The sequence below is a fragment of the Anabrus simplex genome, chromosome 1 (assembly GCF_040414725.1).
Source record: "Anabrus simplex isolate iqAnaSimp1 chromosome 1, ASM4041472v1, whole genome shotgun sequence".
NCBI lineage: Eukaryota > Metazoa > Arthropoda > Insecta > Orthoptera > Tettigoniidae > Anabrus > Anabrus simplex.
In genome coordinates, this window is record NC_090265.1 from 90,539,340 (window position 1) to 90,558,058 (window position 18,719).

The 18,719-nt window shown below is 39.0% G+C and overlaps 1 protein-coding gene across 1 annotated transcript in view; it reads right to left on the reverse strand.

Moving 5' to 3' along the window:
• LOC136857190 (uncharacterized) overlaps window positions 1-14,412 on the reverse strand; it is a 36,576-nt gene extending 22,164 nt beyond the window's left edge. The window contains exons 1-2 of the mRNA XM_068230650.1: window positions 14,365-14,412; window positions 354-412 (exon numbers count right to left, since the gene is read on the reverse strand). Of these exons, the coding sequence (XP_068086751.1) occupies window positions 354-412; window positions 14,365-14,412 (107 nt within the window). The remainder of the gene's footprint in view (window positions 1-353; window positions 413-14,364) is intronic.
• Window positions 14,413-18,719: the final 4,307 nt, after the last annotated feature.

Consider the following 18,719-nt stretch of genomic DNA (forward strand, 5'->3'; position numbering starts at 1 on the left):
TATGTGCTTTATATTGACAGTTTTCAGTGCCAATCCAGTGAAAAATTGCACAGCGTAACTCTATCTTCGCCATCAAATAATAAACACCAAAAATGCTACAAGTATGTTTTCAACATTTCTATTTGTGTTATCAAAAATTTAGAGCTTGGCACATATTGACAGTACCTAAGTTTATAACTTTAATACGAAAAATAATTATAAATAGTGTTCAAGAATGTGTGTGTTTCGTCTGCAAAACGAATCATTCTATTTTGCATTGCATGTTGCATGAACACTAAAAGGTGCACGATTTTCACATCAATTGATTGGTGACCCCTGTTCTGCGCCATTACGCCAATTTCTGTCATACTCACTCTTGCGGCCTTGGGGAAGCTGCGACCAGCGCAGAAACAAGCAGTGCAACTGCCAGAACCTGGGGACAAATGAGAAACTCTTAAGAAACAAAGGATTATAATACTCTTCTTCTATATCTAGCTTCTACTTTTCTTTGCAGAATATCGAAGATTTGTTGGAATTAAGCAGCTGCATGGTAATAGGAATATCATTGTAATGCGTAAAATAGTCTATAATCAGTCCTACGAAATTTGCGGTAGAAATATATTTTCAACAGTCTCATGAAATCCTGCCGAAAACAATAAAACGGGGCAGGTCTCCTATTCCTACATATTTTATTCAAATGAGTCCGGTTTCATGATTAAATACCTTTGGTCCAGGGGTTACTGGGTTCAATTCCCGGAAGGTTTAGAGATTTTAACCTTTATTGGTTCATTTGTTTGGGTCGGGGGCTGGGTGTGTGTGTGTGCCGTCTTCATAGCTAGAAATCACCTTAGGTAGGGTCCATCCTGACAGACATACAGGATACCTATTTGTCATCTATTAGAAAAAATATGCACCTGGCCTCTGCGGAATTAATACGCCATTATTATTATTATTATTATTATTATTATTATTATTATTATTATTCCACTGAGACATAAATTTCAATAGAACTAAACAACAAAGAAACGTAACTATCTCATGTACTGTAGGTGCTGAACGAAATGTACCTCTAAAAAATAGAAGTTTTGTTCTTTTACTATATCAGCTGACCTGTTCAAAACATTTGTAGATCACTTGACGGAGTTATCTTCCCTTCAGCAAGAATGCAAAGATGCTATTTCAGGTTCTGAATAATGCTACACATTAAGTGCGATCAATGACTGTGAATAATATACAAACAAACAAACAAACAAACAGAAAGACAAATCCCATAACACTAAAGCCCTGATGGACCGTGGACTACCAAACGACCACTGCTCAGCCCGAACACCGCAGATTGTGGGATGGCACGTGGACAGTGTGACGAATCCGACCAACAGTCCATCTTGACTTCCTAGACCGGGGTCACTATCTCACCATCAGACATAAGTTTTCTCATGTAGGCTGAGTGGACATCGAACCAGCCCTCAGATGTCGGCAAAAACCATTGACGTGGCCGTGAATCGAATTCGAAGCCTCCTGGTAAGAGGTAGACTAGCTACCCCTAAACTGTGGGACCAGCTCTGGCAGTTAACACTGCCCGATTCAAAGAATCAGACTCTCCACAAAGGAGGTTTTTACAGTCTATTATTATTATTCTTTCTTAATCTGCTTACCCTCCAGGGTTGGTTTTTCCCTCGGACTCAGCGACGGATCCCATCTCTACCGTCTCAAGGGCAGTGACCTGGAGCTTCAGACCCTGGGTCGGGGGATACAACTGGGGAGGATGACCAGTACCTCGCCCAGGCGGCCTCATCTGCTATGCTGAACAGGGGCCTTGCGGGGGATGGGAAGATTGGTCGGGATAGACAAGGAAGAGGGAAGGAAGCTAGCTACCGTGGCTTTAAGTTAGGTACCATCCGAGCATTTGCCTGGAGGAGAAGTGGGAAACCACGGAAAACCACTTCCAGGATGACCGAGGTGGGAATCGAACCCACCTCTACTCAGTTGACCTCCCGAGGCTGAGTGGACCCCGTTCCAGCCCTCGTAGCACTTTTCAAATTTTCGTGTCAGAGCCGGGAATTGAACCCGGGCCTCTGGCGGTGGCAGCTAATCACACTAACCACTAAACCACTGAGGCGGACATTATTATTATTATTATTATTATTATTATTATTATTATTATTATTATTATTATTATTATTATTATTATTATTTAAAGTAATGCGATATTTACTCTATTGTTTCCAGGTTCAGATGCTCAGAATTTGCCTGAAGTGCCAGACTGATTTACAGTATTTTGCAGCTCCCTATTTAAAATTATAGTTTAAATATAAAAACAACCTTGCAAGTGGTAGCGCGGTTTGAGTCACGTAGCTTTCAGCTTGTATTCGGGTGACAGTCGGTCTGAATACCACCGTCGGCAGCTCTGAAGAAAGTTTTCTGTGGTTTCCCATTTTCACACCAGGAAAATGCTGGGGATGTACCTTAATTAATGCCACGGTTGTTTCCTTCCCACTCCTAGCCCTTTCTTATCCCATCGTCGCCATAACAACTACGTCGGTGCGACATAGAACAGATGGTAAAAGATAAAAATGTATATATATATTTTTTTTCCGGCGATAGGACCCGAGAGATCTCAAACTTTCTCTTGTATTAATAAAACCATGATTTTACTACTGATACTGAATTATTCATAGAGACAAACCTAATTGTTTAAAAAGAATTAAAACACTTTGTTGACATGAAGTAATAACATTTCAAGAACAGAATGGCAAATAACGTCAAAATTCAACTCGTATATGAAATATCTCAAATGCTCTGTAATATATATGCTCATGTGAGCAATTGCAGAAAATATCACACACAAATATGGGTGAGTGTAGGTGTTTTTCTAATGTTCGAATCATTGTGTCACTATCACTTACTCTATAGCAGGTTGTCAGCTAATTACGTCATCTTGCATTCGGAATATAGTGTGTTCGAATCCCACTGTCGACAGCCCTGAAGATGGTTTTCCGTGGTTTCCCACTTTCAGAGCAGGCAATTGCTTGGGCCGACTCCTAGTCCTTTCCTATCCCATCGTCGCCATAAACCTTTCTATGATATCCAAGAAGGATAAAAGTGACTGATATAAAGAGAGAAATATCGCAGTTGCTGAGGATGTCTTCTTTTATTTTCAGTGTTCTAGTGCAGCCAGTGGTTGAAATCACTGGACAAGTTTGAAATTATTTTTAAGAAGGTACAACCTCAAAATACGCCGTATATCCCTCTGTACACACATTCATTATATGGAAGTTGGTACTTGAATCACAAACGATCGAGTATAACATTCTAGGCTTGCACTGTAAATGTTAATGTGTTCAATAGAAACAACTAAAAAAAGATCCATGATGATGATGATGATGATGATGATGATGATGATGACCATGCTCCTCCTTCTTCTTTCTCTTCTTCTTATTTCGAATAACCCATTTGGAGGGTACGATGAATCAACTTTGGTTACTTTACATTGGGTTCGATTTCTTTTACTTCCAAATTCCCTTCATCCTTCGAGAGTGTCGTTCCTTCTCTTCTTGAGTCCACTTTCTTCTAGTTGTTTGTTTCTTCCGCTCCTAAAACGCTGCCTTTTGAACTGCTTCTCTAAAAAGAGTTCTGTTTTTTTATTGTATCTGCTTTAATTCCAGCATTTTTCATGTCTTTCTCAATTTCAATGAACAATGTGGGTTTAGATTTGTAACTATTCAGAAGGTTGAAGATGCGCTTGGTTAGTCTGTTGTAATCCATTCCGTAAACGTGTCCACAAATTGTAGTCTTCTTTTCCTCATTACGTCAGTTAGTTTTCAATTTTCAAATACAGCTCTCTGTTTGGACTTAACCTGTATTCTGCAATATTATTTCGCTTAGCTCCCAGTATTTTTCTCAAAATTCTTCTTTCAACCTTCTCTAGTTTTTCGAGCTCCCCAGTTCTTGTTAGTGTTTCTGCCGTATATAAATGTTCAGGTCTGACTACTGTTTGGTAGTGTCTCAATTTTGTGTTCCAGGATAAGGATTTTTTGTCGTGTGAAATATCCATTCTAATTTGTGCACTCTAGTTTCCATAGCTGTTTTTTCTTTTGTGTCATTCATTATTATTATTGTTATTATTATTATTATTATTATTATTATTATTATTATTATTATTATTATTATTATTCATTTTGTTTTCCTAGCCTTTTCTCAGTTCATTGGTGCGGCTTTAGGTATGGATATGGCCAAGTTTTACGGCCGCTTGACATTCCTAATGCCAACTTTATATGGTGTTGTGTACTAACTATTGCTTGATTCTGTGATGGTTGGTAGTAGAGATGGGGAATCTGATTCTTTTAGAAGAATCGATTCATTTGAACCGATTCACTAAAATGATTCGTTCATTTGATTCGTTCATTCCAATACCACGTGATGGAGAGCCGAAAGCGAAACCGTGGACTCAGATGATCCATTCCGTTATGTTCTTTATAACTGCTACTGCTTTACATGCTTACAGGTTACAAGAAGTGAAATGTTCAAGGTATAATAATAATAATAATAATTGATAGCATTTTAACAAGAGTAATATCCTTTTTAGAGGTTACAGTAGAAAAATGCTACACAACTGTCTGACTAATCCTTTTCAAACTTAAGTAGCTACCATTCGAAGCTATACGAGAATCGAATTTGAAATTTATAGTAGATATGAACATTTTTGTGGCCATGTTTCGCCGTTAGTTCACGAGAACAAGAACGTGAACGGGAACCTTGAAGTAAACTTAACCTAACATTTCGCAACGAGCCGGAAGTTGAGTGTATATTAAAGTTCCGAAAAGTATGTGACTTGAAACTACGTGATAATTTCTTATTAAACAATATGTTTTTTCCTGTAAGGTTAGGTTAGGAGTATTTGACTTGTGGACCGACTTTTATTTCAGGTGAAATAAAAAATAACAGAGTCGTTCTTCACAAGTAGTCATTGATTCAAAAATGGTGGATACCCGATTTGGCGATATGAATCAGAACGAACGAGGAACCAAGGAACGACTTGCCGCGTTGCGGCTGCCATCAATCAATCAATCAATCAATCAATCAATACTGATCTGCATTTAGGGCAGTCGGCCAGGTGGCAGATTCCCTATCTGTTGCTTTCCTACCCTTTTCCGAAATGATTTCAAAGAAATTGGAAATTTATTGAACATCTCCCTTGGTAAGTTATTCCAATCCCTAACTCCCCTTCCTATAAATGAATATTTGCCCCAGTTTGTCCTCTTGAATTCCAACTTTATCTTCATATCGTGATCTTTCCTACTTTTATAAACGCCATTCAAACCTATTCGTCTACTAATGTCATTCCACGCCATCTCTCCGCTGACAGCTCGGAACATACCACTTAGTCGAGCAGCTCTTCTTCTTTCTCTCAATTCTTCATCTTTCGATTCAGATTTCGATTCACAAACGAGTCGATTCATTTCGTTCACTGAATCATGATTCAATCGTTCAGTGCAATGATTCGTTCATTTTGAATCACTCGTTCAGAATCTCCCCATCTCTAGTTGGTAGTATAAGATGTGCTCTGCGTAGGTGAAGAGAAGAATATTAAGATAAACACGAACACCCAAACCCCAAGGCAAAGGAGTTAACGACATACATTTCGTCCTGGAATCGGCCTGGTGGCCCTCTGAACCGAAGGCTAGTATGCTATTTAGCCGCAGTGCCGGAACAAAGGAGATCTATAGTTTAAAATCTATGTATATGTGGTGAAACACAATACTTCTATAAATTATTCTCCAGTGCTTAGCAAGAGTCACTCTAGTGACTTCGGATACAACAGATTCCTGTCTAAAGTGATGACCATGTATTTGCTGAGTTAATAAGAGAGGAGACAAGAGTAATAGTATCTGGTATCTGAAGAAGATGATGGCCTGTTGTGAAAGAAGTTCTCGTTCGCTGTAATGCGAACTCTTAAGTGTGGTTGTAGTTTGATCAGACCGGTTTCCTTTCATAACCACTCGTTGAAAGAAGGGAAACATGTTTTTTAGAAGTGAAATATCAAAACAATGCGACGCTTGTGAAAGCTCTTTGAGAGCTGTCTTTCAGCCAATCAACATAACTATCTGACATATATTCTTCTTATAGGCAGGCCAGCGTTCACTTGGTTGCTACGCGTTATCTTGACTTTCTAAGATTAATCTTACAAAGCCAAGAGGTCTGAGCCCCCAAAATCTCCATCACTGAATCAAATCTCCATCCCCCGTCATCCAAATCCATCAAATTTCCAAACCCCGCCGCATCTCCTGGCCAAAGAAAAGGCGTCACCTTCTGGTTGTTGGCGTTTCCTAGGTCCTAGGTCTTGACTTTTCTGTACTAGTAAGTACTTCGACAGTTCAGCCCCGCGGTGTAGGGGGAAACGCATCCGCCCGTCACCTGGCGGCCCCGGGTTCGATTCCCGGCCGTGTCAGGGTTTTTAAAATTGTAAATCATTAATATCCCTGGCGTGGGGACTGGGTGTTTGTGTCGTCCTTAACGTTCCCCACATTCAACACTTTACACTTCCGTCATTTCCAAAATACACGCAGGTTCACAATATATTGTGCAAAGTAGGGGCAAAAGATCTTCCTAGGACGACGGCCCGAATAAATAGCATTAAGAAAGTACTTCGACATCGCCGGTAATAATAATATTTCAACAGAATTTGTCTAGTTTTCTGTAAACTAAAATCATCTAGTTCCTTTTACTGAGTCTTTTAAAATCACTACGTATTCGCAAACACCCTTTTAGCACTGTTACATTCAAGTAGTAGGCGCTTCCTGGCTGAGGTGGTAAAGGCGTGCTCGAACACCCGGAAGGACGTGGGTTCGATTCCCCGTCAGGAAGTCAAAGAATTTAATAAACGAGATTTCCACTCCCGGAGGTGCTCATGGTCCACTCAGCCTACACAAAAAGTGAGTACCAGGTTAATTCCTGGGGGCAAAGGCGGCCGGGCGTAGAGTTAACCTCTCTACACCATCAAGTGCCGAGGTTACGTATAGCGAAAGCCTTTACCTTCCACACCTCCAGGGCCTTCATGGCCTGCACGGAGAAGACTTTGCTTTGCTTTTACATTCAGGTAATGGAGGCAACTCTACAACATTTAGGAAAAGTAACGTAAACAAGAATACAGGTGGTGCTGATAGCCGTTTTAAGGGGAAGTGCAACAAGGGGACTATCCTAATTCAAACTCGAATAGAGTAGTGTTACGAAAAGGTTTGCACACCTTGGTATGGGAAGAATTGAGAGTAAGGAGACAAACTAATAAAGTTATTGGCTTTACAACGTGTCTGAAATATATCCACAAGAGGTGACGTATGTGAGCACCTTCAAATAACACCGAACTGAGCCAGGATCGAAGCTACCATGTTGAGTTCAGAAGGCCAGGGCCTTAACCGTCTGAGCCACTCAGGCCGACAGGCAGACAAACTGCTCGACTGAACAGTATGTTCCGAGTTGTTAGTGAGGAGCTGGCGTGGAATGATATTAGTGGACGAATTTGACGGGAGTTTTTTTAGAATTTGCTTTGCGTCGCACGACACAGATAGTTCTTATAGCGACGATAGTATAGGAAAGACCTAGGAGTGGGAAGGAAGCGACCGTGGTCTTCATTAAGGTACAGCTCCAGCATTTCCCTGGTGTGAAAATGGGAAACAAAGGAAAACCATCTTCAGGGCTGCCTCAATATGTCCTTGCCCGACTTCACGCCGCCTGATGCGGGATGCAAAACCGCGCATGCTGTTCTTATTTATATCTCAAAAAATCCGATTTTGAAAATACTTACATATTTGAACTTGTACGCAGATGCACGTTTAAATTAGCTGCATAAATTTGTGCCGTTCCATTTAAAAATATGGAGTTACTATATATATCTCGGTTGTTAATCACCCCATGACACTAAGTAGTACGTTATTTTACAAGACCCTGCGTACCATTTACGAATATGAAAACAGAATGCTGATATCTTTAATGTTTTAGAAGTTATTTGCGTGTAACATGTTAGGTGAATAACCCTGTATATAGTGAGCCAAAGTGAAACTCCTGCACCACTGTAACTGGTATGTGTTCACGAATAGAAATGTGGACAATAATTTATGTTCGCATTTTGTGTGTGGAACAATAAACGTATGTCTTGAATTATTAAGTCACCACAGGCTAGCTAGCGTATCCCTTAACTTAGTAAGATATAACAGATTATTTGTCTATATGTTACTGGGGCTCGGAGAAATTAAACTCATACAGTCCTACATGGATAGACAAGAGGACAGTGCAAATGGTGTATGTCTATGTTTCGTCACCACATTCAGTTTGTTCTGAAGTACAGACAAGTTCCGGTGCTAACTCATACAGTCCTACATGGACAGACAAGAGGACAGTACAAATGGTGTATGTTTATGTTTCATCACCACATTCAGTTTGTTCTGAAGTACAGACAAGTTCCGGTGCTAACTCATACAGTCCTACATGGACAGACAAGAGGACAGTACAAATGGTGTATGTCTATGTTTCATCACCACATTCAGTTTGTTCTGAAGTACAGACAAGTGCTATCATGTGGCGTCCACCATAAGAGAGGAAAATCACTCCAGGAAATTGGTAAACTTGCAAACAGCGGTCATGTAACTGTACAGTGCGTTATAAATATATATAAATGTACACGAAGCATTGAAAATAAAGACAAAGTGAGTGGGAAAAAATCAACCTCAGGGAGGAAAGTTGGACAGTAAGACAGGTGAAGAGAAATCCGGTGTTTAGTACTACGAAACTGGCTCTGATGGCTGAGGAACATACCAACAAGAGAACGCATCTAGAAACTATTCGACTTATCCTAAGGAAAAGTAACAGGTATGGACGAATAGCTAGGAAGAAACCATTTGTTAACAAGAATAATAGGAAGAAAAGTTTGAGCTTCGTTAACGAGCATATTGAAAAGGATTCTGACTTTCGGAAGACCGTTACTTTTGCAAATGAAAGAAAATACAATCTCTTCGGATTAGATGGAAAGGTTAATGTTTGGAGGAAACCAAATGAGGAGTTGAAACCTAGCAATCTACGTCCAAGTATCAAACATGGTGGGATAACTGTCTGGGGGTGCATGTCAGCTAGTGGGCCAGGAGAGTTGACTTTTATTGATGAGACCATGGATCAACATGTGTCTCTAAATATACTGAAAGAACATTTACAACCTAGAGTCCAGAAGCTTGGAATACTTGATCAATTTGATCAATGTAAATATTACCAAGATAACGACCGGAAGCACAAAGCTCATAAAGTACGGATGTGGCTGCTATATAATTGCCCAAACGTACTCGAGACACCTCCATAGTCACCAGACTTAAATGTGATAGAAAATCTATGGCATTACTTGGAAGTAGCGATAAGAAAACACCATATTTATAACAAAGATGATCTGAAAATTTCTTTATGTAAAGAATGGAAGAAAATAGATCCCTCTTATTGCGAAAAGTTGGTACAATCTATGCCTAGCCGTTTAAGAGACGTGAAAAGTGCTAAAGGGTATCCTACAAAGTATTGACAGTTAAAAACATTGTATTATTAGAGATTGCTCAGAAACTATTTGAAGGTGTGTTAATTTTACTTTGACCTGTTTCATGCATATTTAAGAATAATTTATTAAGTTTCTTTGTAAGTATAAGTAATATGAGTTAATTTACTTTGTACCTTAGTAAAGAAATGCGTATTTGTTAAACCAGAACCAAGACTAAAATAAAGTAATAGTTATATGTTTTTTATTCCAAATAAACTAGCTTTCCTCTAGTGTATGAGTTTCATTTAGACTCACTGTATTTGTGTTGATTTTTCTTTTGAATTCCAGCTGCATCTTCATATAATGATATTTCCTATTTTTAAAACTCCATTCAGCTTATTTGTCTACTAATGTCACCTCACGCCATCTCTCCACTGACAATTCGGAACATCCCAAGTCTTCCCGGCTCAAAGGTTGCAACATTTCCGTAACCATTTTTTTTTTTTTTTTTTTTTTTTTTGTAAATCAGCCACAACAAGTCAATATTTTGCTATGGACCTTTCGCAGTTATCCTGGTATGGGTTTCATACACTGGAACCATTCTCTAATTAGGTTCTTACCAGAGATTTGTAGGCCCTGTCCTTTACATCGTTACTTCTTCTTCTACCGCCTTTTCCCACACCTGTGGGGTCGTGGGTGCGAAATGTGTAGCACATGTGGATTTGGCCATGTTTACGGCCGGATGCCCTTCCTGACGCCTACCTTCTATGGAAGGATGTAATCACTACCGCGTGTTTCTGCGGTGGTTGGTAGTGTGGTGTGTTGCCTGAATATGAAGAGGAACGTGTTGGAACAATCACAAACACCCAGTCCCCAAGCCAGAAGAATTAATGAAACACGATTAAAATCCGAATTAAAATCGAATCCAGGACCCTCTGAACCGAAGGCTTCAATGCTGACCATTCAGCCTACTCCAGTCGGACTCCTTTACAACCTTACTACAACCCCTAAGTACTCTCATAACCATATGAAAAGATCTGAAACCTTTATTAGCAACTTCATTAATGTGATTACTCCAATAATTGAACGTAACAGGCTTTCGCCCAGTTAAAATGTTCCCCTATTCCAAATTCAAAATAACCACAGAAATGAACATTTATAAACAAATAAAATCAAACTCAATCTACTATGTGACGTCTCACATGGGCGGTTAGCCAGTCCACATTCAAGACGCCAGCCCTACATACAGAATATTTATTAGCTAAGAACTAACTACTTACTTAACTACCACTAAATCTACTATGTAGCATCTCACACATGGGCAGATAGCCAGCTCGATTACTCCAAAAGAGATTTTCATTTATGTTAACACCTAGGTACTTACAGTGATCCCACCCCAACAACACATTGATTTAAACCGAGATGAATTTTCCTTTCGGTGAAAATTACAACCTGACTGTTCATCCCGCTTACGAGCATACCTTTATCCGTCGTTCATCTCACAACATTGCCGAGGTCGTTTTGTAGTCACTCACAATCCTGTAACTTGTTTACTACTCCATAAAGTGTAACATTATCTGCAATACCCTTACCAGTCTTTACTCATATAATTTATATATTTAAAAGAAGATATCCAGGAATACTGCCCGTACTTTTCATCGCTACAGGATCAGATAATGCTTCGCCTGCTTTAATTCTCTATGTTCTATTTTCTCGACTAAGGTAGTTGCCCCAGGATTAACTCTTCCAGAGTTCAGTATCTCTATCTTAGGCACGCCACTGGGACAGACATATCACTTCTCATATCTTGCAAGCGTCTTGTCTAAACGGTGTACCTGCGAACAAGACGATGATAAAAGAATTGGGGCTGCTCATGCAGCATTCAGACGGTTAACGCACAGAGTCTTCATGAATAATGACCTAAAACTGCACACCAAACTCATGGTGTACAAAGCTGTTGTCAATTCCACGCTGCTGTATGGCTGTGAAACTTGGACACTCTATCGCCGTGATATCAAAAACTTGAGCGCTTTCACCAACAGAAAATGATATTCATCCTGACAATTAAGTGGGAGGACTATGTGACCAACACGGCAGCTCTCGACAAAGCGCAGCTATATAGCATTGAGGCAACAGTCATCGCTCAACTGAGATGGTTAGCCCATGTTCACCGCATGGGTGTACCAGACTTCCCCGCCAAATTCGTTATGGTGAACTTTGCTCCGGCAGTAGACCTTATGGAGCCCCTCTTAAGCGTTTTAAGGACCAGCTGAAACACATCATGAAGACGACTGGTATAGATATATAGACATGAGAAGAATGCACTGTGGACCGTTCACTGTGGCGGAACACTCCATTCACTGCTGTCAACTTGTTTGAAGAAGAACGCCGCGGACATCAAGAGGCCAAACGACAAGCAAGAAAACTCCGTCAATTATAACCCCGCCCTCCTCCATCCTTTCAGTGTGATTTGGGTGGACGTATGTTTTATGCCAGGATTGGTCTGTTTAGCCATCGCAAACACATCCATAAACTGAGCTGAACAGGTCAATGTATGCAGGAAGATGTTATATATACTCGGATCGAGTTACAGCTAACGACGATGATTTGAGCAAGTTATCTTTACTAGAGCCTGGAGTTTCATTCTAGACATATAGTAAAATCTACCTTTAGAACGGGATCTATCGTCCTTTTTCAGATTTATCTAGACTTTTCACTTAGTGTAATCTCAGCCATTGTAAACATAGCAGAGCACCAGGGGCAGGAAAAAATTGTATCTTATATAACAATAAAGTATGACTGGTTGTTGTAGGCCTACTAGATTACAAAATTTTTGTCCACAGATTGGTTCGATAAAATATCTCCTTTAAAAAGGACTTAATATTTACTTATGATTCCTAGAAGACGGAAATAAAATAAGTCGTCATTTAATAATAGTAATAACAATAATAATAATAATAAATTAATAATAATAATAATAATAATAATAATAATAATAATAATAATAATAATAATAATAATAATAATAATAATAATAATAATAATAAACTACAGATGTTAGACAGCTTCTAAAATTTTGGAAAATCCAGGAAAGTGGTAGAAACAGGAGGGAAATAAACGAACGGGCCAGAACTGCAGACCAACAATCTTTACGAGTGCGAACAGCAGCTGTTTCCATGTTGAGTTATCCATCTAATACATGGGTGAATAAGGAAAGGGATAAAATTAGGATACAGTCCTGCCGGATTAAGCACTTTAGGAGTAGAATTGAAGAGAGAAGATGGGACAGATGGAGGAATGAAAAAGTGAAATAGATAGTGAAAGAGGAACCAATAACAGCTAGACTTGAAAGATCAAATTGACAGTCGTAAGGCACATGTGGAGAATAAATGAAAATGATTGCCGAGAAGAATATTAAAATGGTGAGAAGGAGACGTAAAGGAAGGCTAGCTGGATGACTGCACGAAGTTGAGGAGGGGGCAGAGGCAATAGGATTCGAATGATCAGAGAACAGAATGTGGACAGACAAGAGGACAGTGCAGAGGTTTACGCTCCCAACAGAACTAGCCGAAGTCTGGAAACTGTTTAATCTTAATAATAATAATAATAATAATAATAATAATAATAATAATAATAATAATAATAATAGACACATGGAGGAATGAGTGAGAGACATAGTCAAAGAGGAACTCACAACAGCTAGAATAGGAAGACCAAAGTTACAGCGTGGCATGGCACACAAACAATGAAGGAGTTCTGGGCTCAAACGACAGCAAAGTTCACTGCCAAAACTCGTGAAAGTAAATTTATGGGTGAAATATCTCGACCTTTCAAAATAAATACAGGTGTCAGGCAGGGCGATGGTCTATCTCCCCTCCTTTTCAATTGTGTCATGGAGAAAACTGTAAGAATTTGGAATGAAAAACTGAAAGGATCCAGAATATTGCCATTCATGCTGGGGAAGAAGAACAAAGGTGTTGCAATAAATTGCCTAGCATTTGCAGATGACTTTGCCATACAGCCTTACAGATGCAGCAATTCAAGTCAATCTTCTTGAAAAGACAGCCAACATGACAGGCTTGAGAATCTCCGCCGAAAAAACAAAATTTTTGACGAATAGAAAAAGTGCCCCAAAGTTTTTAGTAACGGATATTGGTCAAATAGCAAATGTAAAAAAAAATTCAAATATTTGGGTGAAACAATTCAAGAAAATGGTTTAGAAAAATCTGCTATAGAGGAGAGGATACAAAAGATGGAAAGAGCGTACGGTATAACTAAGAATACTCACAACAAAAAGTGCTTATCAAGAAAACTTAAAATAAAGCACTAGAACACAGTAGTGAAGCCAGAATGCCTGTATGCCAGCGAATGTCTAGCACTGAACTACAAGCTTGATAAATTAGAAATATTAGAAAGAAGAATTATAAGGAAAATAGTAGGTCCTCTAAGAATTGCAGAGTTTTGGAAATTAAGAAGTAACAATGAAAATTATCAGAACATAGAAAACATATCAGAAACAATAAAGAAAAAGAGATTGCTATTTCTTGGACACATTTACAGAATGGATGACATTAAACTAACTAAACGAATGTTCAAGTACCTTTGGGAAAAGAAATGAACTACCACCTGGATTCAAGAAGTCAAGAAAGACCTGGAAAGGAACAACATACGAAAAGAAGAATTATTGGAAAGAAAGATTTTTAGGAAGAAAGTCTTACAAATGGAAGGATTCCAAGGGAGGAAGGAAAAGAAAACAGGCACAAAGTGGACTGAAGACAGAAAAAGAAGCACAGTGAAACAATGAAAAAATACTGCAAGAAAAGGAACAACTAAGTAGGAAGAATTGAAATTGTAACATGGTTCTTAGAATGATCTCTTACCCGTGTAGTGAATCCAATCATTTTTCTCTTACTGGATAGGACAGCCATCATCTAGAGAGATATATATACCCCATTCAGGCGAATGAGTCAGCTGAGATGACCCCGACATTGGTACAGCCCGGTACCAAGCGCCGGAACGCGCTAATAGAAATATTGTTATCACTTGGCTATTCATATACGTTGACTCAATGATTAGAATAGCGACCACTTAGCATTTCGTTAATAATGTGACGGGCTGTGGACTACAAGGATGGCGAACTCTTCCTTGATGCTAGATAACAATGGAATATCCAGCGTGTTCATCAGTACTTCTTACATAATGCGAACAATATGTCTTATGAGAAAACGGTGATATAGTCGTCATTGTCTTATAACCAGTGCAGATTTTCTGACGGTACACTGCGGGATGCATACCGTTCCATTTTTCCAATCATCAGGAACAAAGAAATACTCAGCCTAATGGGTACATTATAATGAGAGAAATTTAGATAACACTGACATTATTAGCAAAAATGGCAAATCTTAATTAATTTCGTCTACATTTGGAAAATGTTTCATTTAATAGTAATCAGATACAAGTACGAAGTAATCTATTTTACATTGACTGCATAACAATATTCAGGATTCTCGGATTCAGGAGGTCGAATTGACCTATCTAAGGTATTTGACATGGTAGATCATGGGAGACTACTGGCAAAACTGAGGGCTACTGGACTAGACAAAAGAGTGATTGAAGGGGTGGCTATATTTCTAGAAAATAGAACTCAGAGAATTAGAGTAGGTGAGGCTTTCTCTGATCCTGTAATCAATAAGAGTGGAATTCCTCAAGGCAGTATTATTGGACCTTTGTGTTTCCTTATAGTATATTTAAATGATATGAGTGAAGAAGTGGAATCAGAGATAATGCTTTTTTGCGGATGAAGTTATTCTGTATAGAGTAATAAATAAGTTACAACATTGTGAGCAACTGCAACGTGACCTCGATAATGTTGTGAGATGGACAGCAGGCATTGGTATGATGATAAACGGGGTTAAAAGTCAGGTTGTGAGTTTCACAAATAGGAAAAGTCCTCTCAGTTTTAATTACTGCGTTGATGGGGTGAACGTTCCTTATGGGGATCATTGTAAGTACCTAGGTGTTAATATAATGATAGATCTTCATTGGGGTAATCACATAAATGGGATTGTAAATAAAGGGGACAGGTCTCTGCACATGATTATGAGGGTATTTAGGGGTTGTAGTAAGTGTGTCAAGGAAAGGGCATATATGTCTCTGATAAGACCCCAACTAGAGTATGGTTCCAGTGTATGGGACCCTCACCAGGATTACTTGATTCGAGAACTGGAAAAAATGAAAAGAAAAACCAGCTCGACTGGTTCTGGATGATTTCCGGCAATAGAGTAGCGTGACGAAAATGTTGCAATGTTTGCGATGGGAAGACTTGGGAGAAAGGAGACGAGCTGCTCGTCTAAGTGGTATGTTCCAAGCTGTCAGTGAAGGTGCGGAATGGCATTAGTAGACCAATATGTTTGAGTGGTGGTTTTAAAAGTATGAAAAACCATAATATGAAGATAAAGTTCAAAATTCAATAGTACAAATTCGGGCAAATATTCGTTTACGGATAGGGAGTTTTTGGGATTGGAATAACTTGCCAAGGGAGATGATCAATAAATTTCCGAATTCTTTGCAATCATTTAAGAAAAGGATAGGAAAACAGCAGATTGAAAATCTGCCACCTGGGTGACTGCAGTAAATGCAGATCAAACTTGATTGATTGAATGTAAAATATTAACAGTAAGAAAATTAACCATATCACTTAACACACACGGGACTTAATATTAATAAATTTTTTACAAATAAAATTAATAACATGGGGTATAAACATATTAAATAATGTCCGTGTCACCAGTAATGTTCATGGCCAGGTTGTCAACAGAGAAACGGGAGCTAACTCCTTTAGTATACGTTTCAGTTTGATTTTCAAGAGTTAAGGGAATGACGATGTCAATTTCATGCAGGGCATTTGCAGCTGGGGGAAGGTGATAGAATATGGAGCATGACCAGAGTGTTAGAGGTACAGGAGGAATATAGAATTGTCGTTTATTTCGCATCCTACGTGGATGTACATGTAACGGGAAATGAGGTAACAAAAATGTGCGTTTAAGAGTACCATTAGGAATTCTGTAGAGAAAGCAGAGATCTGTAGACCTTTACTCAGGTCCAGGATGTTGAAATATGACGGAATTTAGTTACTATAGTGTCTCAGGGGCTATCACAATGCACAAAAATAATTAATATCGTGGTTAATTTTATTGATATTTGTGGGGGCAGCTGATGACCAGGCGGGAGGGGGAAGGGCAGAAATCAATGATACGGATGACATAAGTATAGAAGTATAATTTAAGAGCGTTTGTCACGAATTTGAGAAAATCTGAACAAACGTCCAGGTGACTTCATGGCACATCCTTTCAGGTATCATGGCAGCCAATCTTACATCCTTCTGGAATGGTCGAGAATAGTGACACGACAGCAGATTACAATATTATTAAAATCTAGAACATATCGATGCTCCAAATTATCGTTTTGAATAGTACAGACTACAGCCATGTCTAGTCACTTATTTCAATATATTTTGAAATGACAAACAATGCACCCGTCTTCGATACGACGTATTCGATGTTTGAAAGAAACCATAAATTTCAATACGAATGTGCTCGAGGAGCTAAAGTGTGCGCTGGAAGAAAGAGACACGGCCATAAGGGAATTAAAAAGGGAGCTGAAAATGAAAACAGACAGTTTAGAGCAGTATCAGAGAAGACAGTGCCTGCGTGTGTTTGGTGTGGGAGAAGCTGCAGGAGAAAAGACGGAATTTATTGTAATTGATATCGCTCGTGAAATAGGGGTGTAACTCTCAGTGGACGAAATAGACAGATCGCACAGGGTTGGGAAAAGTTAAAATGGCCGTCCAAGACCCATAATTGTGAAGTTGTTGTCGTACCGGAAAAGAAATGCAATGTTTGTAAACAAAAAGAAACTCAAGGGTACAAACAAAACAATTAGAGATGACCTAACCCCGGAGAGACTGCAGCTTCTGCAGGACGCTATAAAAAGTTCAGTGTGCGGAACGTGTGGTCGAAGGATGGCATAATTTATGTTAAGCAGGGAACTCGTAAAATACCTGTGTCAAACCGCGAAGATCTCGATTCTATTCTTTAACCATGAGCCGACTTTCTGTAAACTAAATACCGCTGTATAGAACTTTAATTAGAATTTCAACTGTAGCTATAGCCTACATTTTTATCATTAATTTCAGTTTTTAGTTTTTTAAATTTATCTGGTGTAGTTTTTTCTTTTATATCTACAGTTAAATTTCAAGTTGGCAGCAACAAGCAACCAGGAGACAAATGCCTCTAGTTTCAGCCTCTCCAACTCACAGTCCCAAGCAGATCACTACCTGTATCTCCCAGCCCCCACCCTAAGTACAGCTTATCACCTTCAAGACATTCTTTCGCCTTACCCTTACTCCACACAAATAGCTCATGTAAGCACTCAGAGCATTCTCCCACATTTCCTGTCATTCTATGAAATATTCTCAGCCTGAAAACTGCATGCCAAACTATTCTCCGAGTCTATCCCTTCATCTCTTGTTAGTATGAATGGTTATTCATTAGTTAGGAATGACAGGAGCGGTAAGCTCGGTGGATGTGTCGGTATATATATACGGGATGATGTGAAGTATAAGGTTATATTAAAATCCCCCAGTGAGTTCTCCAATAGCCCTAAATTCTTGTTCGTTGAGCTCATAGTTTGCGGTACGAAGTGCTTGTTTGGTGTGGTGTTTAGTCCGCCGAAGACTGGTAACATCACAAATCTGGAGGAAGCCCTACATGACCTAACACCCACGTATGAGCATCTGATTTTAATGGGAGACTATAATACAGACTTGACAAACAAATCTACGGAAACAAAACGATTGACTGAGATGTTTTCATCCATTAATTTGACAATACTACCCCTAATACCTACACATCATGTTGCCAACCCTTATACGCTCCTTGACCTAATAATTACTAATAATACTAACCGAATCCTAGCTCATGGACAAATGCCCGTTCGCGGTCTCTCCTGACATGATATTGTTTACGTTGCGTATTTTTTGAGGTGCCATAAATTCAAGCCGAAATTAATTATATATAGAGATTTTAAACACTTTAATGAACACGCATTTTTTTGAAGATGCTCTTAACACACATTGGCACAGCATTCAGTGCATAAATGACATTGACGGAAAAATAAATCACTTTAACGAACTACTTCTGACTTTGTATGACAGATATGCACCACTACGCACTGT